This window comes from Macaca mulatta, chromosome 18 (assembly GCF_049350105.2).
Source record: "Macaca mulatta isolate MMU2019108-1 chromosome 18, T2T-MMU8v2.0, whole genome shotgun sequence".
NCBI lineage: Eukaryota > Metazoa > Chordata > Mammalia > Primates > Cercopithecidae > Macaca > Macaca mulatta.
Genome location: NC_133423.1, coordinates 18,172,864 through 18,185,438, shown reverse-complemented (window position 1 = coordinate 18,185,438; position 12,575 = coordinate 18,172,864). Strand labels below are relative to the sequence as shown.

At 46.1% G+C, this 12,575-nt stretch overlaps 1 protein-coding gene across 1 annotated transcript in view; it reads left to right on the top strand.

The window, feature by feature from the left end:
• The first annotated feature begins 7,572 nt into the window (after positions 1-7,572).
• Positions 7,573-12,575, top strand: part of PHLPP1 (PH domain and leucine rich repeat protein phosphatase 1) — a 266,548-nt gene continuing 261,545 nt past the window's right edge. Inside the window, exon 1 of the mRNA XM_015122148.3 lies at positions 7,573-9,291. Coding sequence (XP_014977634.3) covers positions 7,725-9,291 — 1,567 coding nt within the window. The 5' untranslated portion in view covers positions 7,573-7,724. The remainder of the gene's footprint in view (positions 9,292-12,575) is intronic.

Here is a 12,575-nt window from a genome sequence, read left to right as displayed (position 1 = left end):
CAGGCACACGCCACCATGCTTAGTTAATTTTTGTATTTTTAGTAGCGACGGGGTTTCATCATGATGTCCAGGCTGGTCTCGAGCTCCTGGCCTCAAGCGATCCGTCTGCCTTGACCTCCCAAAGTGCTGGGATTACAGGTGTGAGCCACCACGCCTGGCCTCTCCCCTTGTTTTAATGTCCAGCTCCTTCATTAAGAAGCCTTACATTTTAGCCCCCTCACCCTGCACTAGTTGAGAAGGTGATTTGCCAGCCATGCTCCCACTTCTTCATTCCCCGGCCACAGAATAAACCTTGCTCTGGTTGATGCTGACTTTCAGTTGTGTATTGGCTTTGCAGCAATGAAGGAGGAAAGACCCCATCTTTTGGGGCCCTCAAGTTTACCAGTAACAAAAGGGTACATTTTTGTTGTTTTGAGCCACCCATTTCATGGCGGTTTGTTACAGCAGCCCCAGGAAACTAATAAGCTTAGGAGTCCAGACCACTAGATGTGGCAGGGAGTAGAGGGGAAAAGAGCAAGATTTCTAGGGACTGATGGAGTCTCCTAAAACCTCTCTACAATGGGACAAAAAAAAAAAAAAAAAAAAAGAATATCCACACTGCTTCTTCACAGTATAATTAATGACTATAAGTATGGAGGAATCATTATCTGGAGAATACTTTTCTCTTTTTAGTCATGGAAGAATCAGAAGAAATGCTTTGGGATGATGTAGGATAGATTTTTGTTAGATAAGAATCTTTTTTATCTTTGTGTTTTTTTTGAGATGGAGTCTTGCTCAGTAGCCCAGGCTGGAGCGCAATGGCCCATTCTCAGCTCACTGCAACCTCTCCCTCCCAGGTTCATATGATTCTCCTGCCTCAGCCTCCCGAGTAACTGGGATTACAGGCACAAGCCATCATGCCTGGCTAATTTTTGTATTTTTGTAGATACAGGGTTTTGTCATGTTGGCCTGGCTGGTCTCAAACTCCTGACCTCAGGTGATCCACCCACCTTGGCCTCCCAAAGTGCTGTTATTACAGGCGTGAGCCACTGTGCCTGACCTAGATAAGAATCTTCATGCAAACAGGTATTAGGTGCTTGTGTGAGGTGAGAATCCAAATTTCTAAAAAGCTAGGTATAAATTAATTTTTAAAATTAATGTATTTTAAATGTATTCATATTGTGGAAGTACTTAAAACAATTATATGATTATTTCATTAATAAGGGAAATAATAAATGAGACTTTGAGAAGAAATATTTATACTCTAATATGTAATTTGTATATATAGACTTTCATGTATCCCAATTGCCCAAAACAAAAATTATCTGTACAACGGAAGAGAATAGGTTGATTTTATTTTATTTTATTTTATTTATTTTTTTTTTTTTGAGACGGAGTCTCGCTGTGTCACCCAGGCTGGAGTGCAGTGGCGCGATCTCGGCTCACTGCAAGCTCCGCCTCCCGGGTTTACGCCATTCTCCTGCCTCAGCCTCCGAGTAGCTGGGACTACAGGCGCCCGCCACCACGCCCGGCTAGTTTTTTTGTATTTTTAGTAGAGACGGGGTTTCACCATGTTAGCCAGGATGGTCTCGATCTCCTGACTTCGTGATCCACCCGCCTCGGCCTCCCAAAGTACTGGGATTACAGGCTTGAGCCACCGAGCCCGGCCAGAGAATAGGTTGATTTTAATTGAAGATTTTTTTTTTTTTTAATGCCAATGCCTATAAATAGGCTTCATTAGTCAGGTATTTTTGTCTGTACTATTTACTTAGGATGAATGATACCTACACTTAAAAGTTCAATAAGTAGACTGGGCGTGGCGTGGTGGCTCACGCCTGTAATCCCAGCACTTTGGGAGGCCAAGACGGGCGGATCATGAGGTCAGGCGATCGAGACCATCCTGGCTAACATGGTGAAACCCTGTCTCTACTAAAAAATACAAAAAACTAGCCGGGCGAGGTGGCGGGCGCCTGTAGTCCCAGCTACTTGGGAGGCTGAGGCAGGAGAAGGGCGTGAACCTGGGAGGCGGAGCTTGCAGTGAGCTGAGATCCGGCCACTGCACTCCAGCCTGGGCGACAGAGTGAGACTCCGTCTCAAAAAAAAAAAAGTTAGTTCAGGAAGTAGTCGGCCTCGGTGGTTTACACCTGTAATCCCAGCACTTTGGGAGACCAAGATGGGTATATCACCTGAGGTCAGGAGTTTGAGACCAGCCTGGCCAACATGGTGAAACCCTGTCTCTACTCAAAAAAAAAAAAAAAAAAAATTAGTACTTGTCCGATGAATGTCCCAGGTAATTTACATTGTTAGGGTATTGGGGTGGGTTTATGCCTCTTGTATTTCTGTTCTAAAACTTTATTGTTGCCATGTATGGAACATCTGTTTACTTTGGTGAGGCAGGATGTGAGAAATAAGAACAAGACAAAGAATTATGGGATTAAAAAGCGTGCACTAAAATCTGAAAAGCTATCAAGCCATATCTATAAAACAGACTACCTAAAATGATAGTAGCAATCCAAGCTCTTGATAGAATTCAAATTGTAAATTTTACGGGGGAGGGGTCAGACTTTAGAGAGACCATAAGGTCTCATCCTGCCAGTGAACAGGGAACATATTAATTCAGTTTGGCCACCTGGGGCCCATTTAGTGCACTAGAGCAGTAATTTGCTAAATGGGTGCCTCATAGTAAAAAAAGAATGAGTAAACAGTGAACAATTTAGGCATGGTAAACCACTAGTAGCTCAAGGGATATAAAAATGTGAAACTATAATTAGATCCCTTGTTCATAATGTAGGAACTAAATGTATTACATTGAATATTGCATCTTTCTGAGTTTATTTCTGGACACAGCTGAGCCCTTAACAACTCAGACTGAAATCATCCCAGCTATCAATTTATGCCTCCATTAAAATTCCAACTGCTTATATTAGAAAAGAAACCTCCAAAGATGACTTCTTTTATCTTAGTTCTAAGGATTCAAACAGAATTAACCTAGACGCAGATCACAGCAAGTCAGTTATAAATCACACAGCATAAAGTAAACTGTGGCAATAAATTGAAAATTATGTTCTCCTTTTCTAAACTTAGCTGTGAAAATATTTTAACAAGTTGGCATCAGGATTTACAACTTTTGCATCTGATGTTTCTTTTCAGGATTATCTTTTAGCATTTTAAAATGGGACTCTTTGGAAAGTGTGGTTAGTCAGAAATGTGGTATTAGAACGTACATTTGGAACACTTTAAAGGGGGGCATTCATGACATGCGGTTTTAAGATACTGGTGTATTCCCCACTGCACTTTTAAGTAGGAGAAGCTGCTATTTCATGGGTGTCTGGAACACATTTGTCTTTTATTGAAATCTTTTTCTTATTTGGATAAATTGTATAGAGTGCATTGGCACAGATGGTCTGGGTGATGTTTCACAATACTAGCAAGCTCTAAGTACAATTTTCATTGCCCTTTATCAATCTGTTCTTTCAACTACAAGGATCCAGTTGATCTGGCGGTAAGGGATTGTTTACTCTTCAGGAACTCTCATTTTCTTTCTGTTTCTTCTCTTGCCCCAAGCTTAGTAACATCACTGGGGGCTTGGGTTAGAACAAGGGAAGGATTACACAGTGAACCCCAACCCTTTTGCTCTCCCCTTAGCTCTGATTTATATTATTCGGCATACAATGGAATACGTCATCTTTCAGATTATGAACTCTATGCATGAAATCCAGGAAAATTGTATTTTAGATCCCCACCCCTCCAAACACTGTTTTTATGAGGTAGGAATGTATTTCCTTCTTCTTTATGTTGAGATCCTGTAACAGGATTCATCTTGTTCATTTCCTGCCTCCTCCCAATACCACTTAGTATTAGGTACCCCTGGTACCACGTCCCTATCTGCCAGGAGTGTATGATGGCTCTCCAGTCCCCCTTTCCCCATTATTTGGATACTAAATCCTCTGAGCAATGTCCTTATTATTATTTTTTTTTGAGACAGAGTTTCGCTCTTGTTGCTCAGGCTGGAGGAGTGCAATGGCACAATCTCGGCTCACTGAATCCTCCGCCTCCTGGGTTCAAGCGATTCTCCTGCCCTAGCCTCCTGAGTGGCTGAAATTACAGGCTCCCGCCACCATGCCCGGCTAATTTTTTGTATTTTCGGTAGAGGCGTGGTTTCACCATGTTGGCCAGGTTGGTCTCGAACTCCTGGCCTCAGGTGATCCGCCCACCTCGGCCTCCTAAAATGCTGGGACTACAGGTGTGAGCCACTGCGCCCAGCCTGAGCAATGTTTTTTGTACAAATTTTTTCCCCTTGAAAAAGGTGTTTTAGTTATAAATACCTTCAAACAGTAAACAAAATTCCTAGAGAATAAACAGGCAGAGTCATGGTGATTGTATAATGTTAAATAATAGGAACCATAGGTGGTTACAATACGGTATTATATTTTCTTAGAGAAGGAGCAATGGTGACAGAATTTATGATTAGAAGAAACATTCTGGGTTAGGTATGGTGGCTCACGCCTGTAATCCCAGCCCTTTGGGAGGCGGAGGCAGGTGGATCACTTGAGGTCAGAAGTTTGAGACCAGCCTGGGCAATATGGTGAAACCCCATCTCTACAAGTAGCTGGGCATGGTGGTATGTGCCAGTAGTCCCAGCTACTCAGGAGGCTGAGGCAGGAGAATTGCTTGAACCCCGCAGGCAGAGGTTGCAGTGAGCTGAGATGACACCATTGCACTCTAGCCTGGGCGACAAGAGTGAAACTCCATCTCAAAAAATAATAAACAAACAAACAAACAAACATGCCGGCCATGGTGGCTCTCGTTTGTAATCCCAGCACTTTGGGAGGCACATAAGGCACATGGGTCACCTGAAGTCAGGAGTTCAAGACCAGCCTGGCCAACATGGCAAAACCCTGTCTGTACTAAAACTACAAAAATTAGCCATACATGGTGGTGTGTGCCTGTAGTCCCAGCTACTTGGGAGGGTGAGGCAGGAGAATTGCATGAACCTGGGAGGCGGAGGTTGCATTGAGCCGAGATGGCGCCACTGCACTCCAGCCTGGGTGACAGAGCGAAACTCCGACTGAAAAAAAAGAAAAAAGAAAAATAAAATAAATAAATATAAAGGGGTTTGTAGGAAATCAACTAAGGAATATAAAGAGGTATACAAATTTCACGTTTTAGTACTGAAATTTAACATGTGACTTGTTGTTTAAATTTTATTAAAGGATGCCTAAATTAAAAGACTATTCTTTCAATTTCTAGAACAAATAGTTTGTGTTGGGGCTACTGAAGGCACAATATAAATCAGTGTAGTTGAAAGTTATCGCAATATAATTACCTCGTTGGTTCTTTCCTTTCTTTCAGAGACTGATCCTTCAACAAATGCACATTTTCATTGATTCCAAAAAATTTCATTCAAACTTTGGTCTCTATTGCCTGACTTCTTAGACTAAGTTCGTTCCCCTTGTTTTGTGTCTATTTCCATGGTACCTCGTATTTCCCCCTTCTGTACTTCTATGTCATTTTTTGAATGTTCTTCTTTCTAACCTATAAACTCTATGAAGGCAGGGACAGTGTGATTTATTCAACTGCTGTAACACGGTGACTTGTACATAATAAATGTTTGTAATTATCTGTTAAATTAATTGACTTGAAAATGTTATCACTCTTAGGAGAACTTGCAATCTCCCTAATTTTTAATGTGTTGCTGTTGATTGAATTTAAATAACATACATATTATTAATAGATTCATGAGGCTAAGGGGTGAAACTTTAAATGAAAATATAGAAAATCATCGAGAATGTAAAAAATCATTGAGAAATATTTATTTTTATCTCCATAGCTTCTTCATTCTTGTTCAATGAAACCGTGATAACCTAAGCAGGTCTTTCCTTGCTCTAAGTTCCATTTGGTCTCTCTCTCCAACCCCCTTCACTCTTCATCTGCAAGTTTAGTCACTTTATTGAGGTTAAAACAGGTCCTGGATAGTATGTGGTTTAAAACTGTTTAAAAGTTTCACATGTGAAAATCCAGATTTAGGGCCTGGCGCGGTGGTTTACGATTGTAATCTCACGCTAGAGACCTGCCGGGGCAGCATGAAGGGACTCCCCACGCCCACTACAAAACAGTATAAAAATTGAGCCGGGCGTGGTGGCACGCCCTGTAGTCCCAGGTACTCAGAGGATGAGGTGGGAAAATCACCTGGGCCCAAGAGGCGGAGGTTGCAGTGAGCCCAGATTGCGCTACTGCACTCCAGCCTGGGAGACAGACCCACTCTGTGGCAAAAAAAAAAAAAAAAAAAAGAAAAAATAAAAAAGAAAAAAAAAATCCCGAATTATAAAGCAATTGCGGGAATGGTAATTCAATTAAAAAGGTGTACTAAATTCTTTTAAATAGTAAACTGCCCTAGTCCAGCTTACAACATTGATTCAACTTACGAAAAATACTTTTCAGACCACGACTAAACATTGTAGCAGTAGAAAAGATTTTTTTTTCCCCTGAATGACGAAAGAAAAAAACAGAGAAGACGTTAAGAGAGAACACATGGAAAAAGCCCATCTCATACTCCATTCTAATGTTTCTTCTACTTTCCAGTGCTTTCCGTGTCATTAAACTACTTCAAACTTCAAGATCAATGGGGAACAATGAAACCTCAGTCCTTTGCCATTTTCCTTTTCAGATACAGGAGAGGGAGAGGACAGGTTTAGGGTTGTGCCTTCCAACAAGAACATTCAACGACAGCCTCACTTAGAATTCCCAGACACTGCCTGTCTTCCTGGGTCTTGAAAAAGTGGGGGAAAAGTGAGGTTGGCCCACTCAGACTGCCAGTGATGCTGTGGTGTGACGGGTGTGTATCTCTATCTCACACAATGGGCAGAGGTGAGGACTGGGACCTGGGACCTTCGTACTGTTTAGAGTCCCTGAAAGTCCTCACCTTTAATTAGTAGGGAAAATAAAAGTCATATGGCAAGCTGGAGTGCAGGTAAAATACAAGTTAATGAACATGAGCATTCTTGTTCATTAAGAACTCTGGCACAGAGTTCAACGGCAGAGGGCACAATACTCACTGGCCATGGCCAGCTGCTGCCGGCCAGGAGGAGCACAGCCAAAGGACCGCTGGGACTTGTAGTCCACCATGTCTCCCTCGGGATTGCCGGTCCCGTGACGAGAACCACAACTCCCAAGGTGTACCGCGCGCCTCTGTCTTCACCGCCCTCTCCGAGGCCGGCTCAGGAACCTCCCGGGAAACTGCCCCCCACCCCGCCCCCGTACGTACGCGTCACGTTTGTTTACCCTGAAGCTCCGCCTCCGGCCATCCCCCGGCTCTCCCCACTCCTCCCTGGAATGCCGTCATGCCGGCGATGAATATTCATGAGGCACACGCGGCCCTCCCGCCCTGCCAGCCTCCCGCCTTCCCGCTCCCGGAGGGTGATTAATATTCAATGAGCCCAGATCCGCGGCTGGTTCGCCGGGTTGAGGCGGGGGGAGCGGGCGGGGCCCGCGCTGGGGAGCCGGCGACCGGGGCGGGGAGGGCGTGTGTCGGGGGGGCGGTGGCGGCGAGGCGGGCGCGCGGGATGGAACACTGAGACACCGACGGAATGCTTCGAATCGCCACATAATCCCCTGGAACGACCGCGCCGAACGCCATTGGCTTCTCCCTTCTCCGCGCGCCGTCGCCGTCTCCCACCTCCGCCTCATCGCCTCCCTCTCCGCCCGCTGCCTCCGGAGCTGGGGGGGAAACGCGAAGCCCCACTGCAATGGAGCCCGCCGCCGCGGCCACGGCGCAGCGACTCCCCGAGCCCGGCAGGGAGGACCGAGCTTCGGCTCCGGCGGCCGCCGCTGCGGCAGCAGCGGCCGCGGCGGCTCTGGCGGCGGCGGCTGGGGGCGGCCGGAGTCCGGAGCCCGCGCTGACCCCGGCGGCCCCGAGCGGCGGGAACGGCAGCGGCGGCGGGGCGCGGGAAGAGGCCCCGGGCGAGGCGCCGCCGGGGCCGCTGCCGGGCAGAGCAGGGGGTGCCGGGCGCAGGAGGCGGCGTGGGGCGCCCCAGCCCATTGCCGGCGGGGCTGCCCCCGTGCCCGGGGCCGGCAGCGGCGCCAACTCCCTCCTGCTGAGGAGAGGGCGGCTGAAGAGGAATCTGTCCGCGGCCGCCGCGGCCGCCTCGTCGTCGTCGTCGTCGTCGTCGTCGGCCGCTGCTGCCTCGCACTCCCCCGGCGCTGCCGGCCTCCCCGCCTCCTGCTCGGCCTCGGCGTCGCTGTGCACCCGGAGCCTGGACAGGAAGACGCTGCTCCTGAAGCACCGGCAGACGCTGCAGCTGCAGCCGTCGGACCGGGACTGGGTGAGGCACCAGCTCCAGCGCGGTTGCGTGCACGTCTTCGACCGCCACATGGCCTCGACCTACCTGCGCCCGGTGCTCTGTACACTGGACACCACGGCCGGCGAGGTGGCCGCCCGCCTGCTGCAGCTGGGCCACAAAGGCGGCGGCGTGGTGAAGGTGCTGGGCCAGGGGCCCGGAGCTGCCGCCGCCCGGGAGCCCGCTGAGCCGCCCCCCGAGGCCGGCCCCCGGCTCGCGCCCCCGGAGCCGCGGGACTCGGAGGCGCTGCCCGCGAGGAGCGCGCCGGGTGCCGTCGGGGGTCCTCCGCGCGCGCCCCCCGCCGACCTACCCCTTCCCGCCGGCGTCCCGGGCGGGTGGTCGCGCCGTGCCAGCCCCGCGCCCTCGGACTCCAGCCCCGGCGAGCCTTTCGTCGGGGGCCCTGCCTCTTCTCCCCGCGCCCCGCGGCCTGTGGCCTCCGACACCGAGAGCTTCAGCCTGAGTCCCAGCGCCGAGAGCGTATCCGACCGGCTGGACCCCTACAGCAGCGGCGGCGGCTCGTCGTCGTCGGAAGAGGTCGAGACCGACGCAGCCTCGGCCCCGACGGCGGTCCCGGGCCAACCTCGCCGTCCCGGCCGCTCCGCGCAGCCCCTCCCGCCTCCCCAGACGGCCTCCTCGCCTCGGCCGCAGCAGAAAGCCCCGAGGGCCGTTGACAGCCCGGGCGGGGCCGTCCGCGAGGGGTCGTGCGAGGAGAAGGCGGCGGCATTCGTGGCCCCGGGAGGCCTCCAGTCGATCCCCTGGAGAAGCGGGGTGACCGCGGAGAAGGCGGCTCCGCCGCCCCCGCCGCCCACCCTGTACGTGCAGCTCCACGGAGAGACCACCCGGCGCCTGGAGGCGGAGGAGAAGCCATTGCAGATCCAAAATGACTACCTCTTCCAACTGGGATTTGGGGAGCTGTGGAGGGTGCAGGAGGAAGGCATGGACTCGGAGATTGGCTGCCTCATCCGCTTCTATGCAGGTAAGGAAGTCACCTGCCTTGACGGGTGAGTGCAAACGCTGCCGAGGGCCGAAGAGTGATTCAAATTGCTTGTCAGTTTGCCCAACCCAAGAGTAAGTGCGGGTCCTGGTGAGTCTTTGTCTTAAACTTTACAGCTTTTTCATACAGTCTGTGTATACTAAATTGAGCAATCTTTAAATCTGCGCGTTTTATTAATCTTGAGGGCTCAGAGGTTGGAAAGCAATGTCAAAGAGGTGGCTGAATCACCAGGAAGTACAGGAAGCAGATCCCCCTGAAAGCGGCAAGAGCACCTTTAACCATAAAGGTGCTTCCTCGGGCTTGTTGGGTTTCAGGCTGTTTGGGATTTCAGGTAAACTGTCACGTGAGCATAAGACGGACCGAAGAAATGAGAACAAAAATGCTAGAACAGTCTTGACTGCATTTGACTGCCCAGTTCAGCGTTCTAGCTGTGTGTGCCACCGGGAGCTCCTGACTTGTCAACTGGTGCCTTTGTTTATTTAGCTCTGCCACACTCATAAATTACCCACGGAGCCCTCATTAGAAATCTGACAAAAGGGCCCCTTTTTAACTGACACTTTTCCCCAGCGCTTTTTTGCTCAATTTCTGTTTCGTCTGCAAGTTTGTCTTGCATTAAAAAAAAAATGTTTTTTCCTGTTTCTCTCATTTCTTCCAGCCTTTATAGTCAGAACTGACCACTGCAATACGACTTGCAGAAGGGTTCACAAGAAGGATTTAAGTGGTTTACTATTTCTTCAGATGTATCCTAAAATTTTCCCCTGTCTTTTTTCAGTACATTATCAAATTCTTGACTAGGGGTGATCCATGTAATATTTCTCTTTTGGCTAAAGACTTGGCTAGTACTAAATTCAGGAGCTATAGATCCTGGATATTGTACTTGAGTTTTCTAAGTAGTTTACATCCCTTTCCTCTTCTGGTTTGAATAATTATGCTCTCAGTGATAAGGAATTTTATTTAAAATAAAGTTCTCATAGCAAAATTAAATCAGGAGTGTTATATCTTCGCCAACTTTAGGTTTTTAGGTTGTAGGTGGTGGTGGAAAAAGAATCATACTTGTAACTCCACTGATTTGTAGCCATTCTTTACAATTTAATGTCTTTTGGTCCAGCTTGTGTCCCAGTGGCAGTTTAATTAGTTTGCATGAAGAAATCTTTACATCTTTACTCCCACATTGAAATATGCAAGACTGACAGGATTCCTGGTGAAATAGATGCCCTTTAAATTTCTTGGAAGTTTTTCTGAAATTTAAGTGGATTTCTGATGAATCTTTTCCTTGTAAAGAAAACCAAATCATAATACAGTAGCATCTGCAGTATCTGAAGACAATTTGCCAACTCGATGACATGGCTTTTAAAGTTTATGGTCCAGGAAATAGATGATTTTTTATGTAAGATCAACAACTGTATTCTTTTCTCCGTTAATTCTTTGTAAAATATTGTTATTTTACAAAAGCATTAAAAATAGGTGCCCTTTAACTACGTGGAAGGAACTGTATATAAAAACAAGGGACGTATTAAATAGAGTTTGAACAAATTTTACATGGAAAGAGTTTGCTTATGGATATGTCCATTGTGATAAATGTCCATGGAAAGGTTTTGGGTGTCACAGTTACGAAATTTAGATCTTTATTTTTCTTTGATTCTCTTCAAGAGTGTCTAAAACATTCTAATGGGTAATAAACACTTTTTTTTCTCAAAACTCATCTCAATATTAAAATGACAGGTCTTTCCTGGTTAAATCTTAAATGTTTGGCATGATCGTTTAATCTTTTCGTTTTGTCCTTTATGAAAAGCAGTAATTGTTACCTCATTCTGCACTTACTGCCTTATTTCTATATGCACAGCATAAATGCATGTATGCCTCTGAGTATATGCTTACATATACTCACACATCTGAGTAGATGTGTGGGGGATGCCACACACAGTATCCACTCTATTCTTGAACATGAAGCCAGTGTACAGGTGTCCTAGAAGAAAGATGCCTGATTGTTGCCAAGTTGTCTAATTGCTTATTTTGGCTTTTAAACAAAGTTGATCTTATTTTAAGCCTCAGTTAATATACCACACATCTCTGCTGTTATTCATTTGTCATAGAACAAAATATAGTGTATGGTGAATCCACCTGAATTTTTGCGAAGAAGTTCAGTTACTGATGAACAAAACTGTAATCTCACTTACGGAACCACTGTCAGGACTCCACATATAGTGAAGGTTTGCACCAGACTGGAAGTGATTCCTAGAAATGATCTCTGTGTTCCAACAGAATATAGGACACCTCAACAAGATAGAGTTACATTTTGGTAGTAGTTTTTTTCTGTAGGAAGAGGATAATTAATGTTTGTTTTAGATGATATCTTTTACAGGGTTTTTGAAAATTCTGTACCCCATTGGTAATTTTATATATAACTTATTTTTAAATTTATTGCTGCATGTTGTTTTGTTTATGCATAGTTGGGGTTAAGGATAGCTAAGAAGTTGCTTTCAAATTCTTTTGAATATTTTTCTGCATTTAACTTGAGCTTATCTACTGTTTTGAGGGTCTACTCTCTTGAAGATCACCTTTCTATTAAATTTTAGTATTTGTAACCTGACTAGGGTTGTTTTTTAGAGGCTTTGAAAGCCATTTGTGGTTGCTTTGAATATTTAAATATTTATCTGGGTAAAGTAAAATGAAAGTCTTTAATGAACGAGAAGGCCTTGGATAAAGATACTATCTAATTACAGAGTTGTTAACGAAAACTTAGTTTGAAAATTGTTATAGCATCTCCCAGGCCACCATTCTCTTAGCTGACTTAAGATATGGGAAATTTTAATTAGCTTTATCTGAAGTTACTTAAGTATTTAATATCCCTTTAAAATCAGACATCTTGAATTTTGTCTGAAAGAGAGTAATTATAGGTTAAAAATTTCAAGAACTTAGGTTGCCCGACATAAGTTATGGACTCCTAAACATGAATGAGCTTTTGTTTTAGACTCTCTGGGGAGCCTTTGTCGTTGATGTAGGGCAGCGTTAAACTATATCTTTTTATATTTTTTGACTTTTCTCCCAGCACTTAGATCTGAGTACTCTGGCAATTTCTGTTCGAATTTTAATAATGACAAAGGGTGTTGACAGAATAAAGTGCACATTCACTGTACCTAGTGAATCTTGGTCAAGGTATTTTTGTGTGTGTCTCCTTGGGAGTTCGTGGGAACAATCTTTTTATTCCTCTCCTATTTTCTTTCTTTTCTCTTCTGGGAATGATCAAACCTTATGTGGTTTCCTAC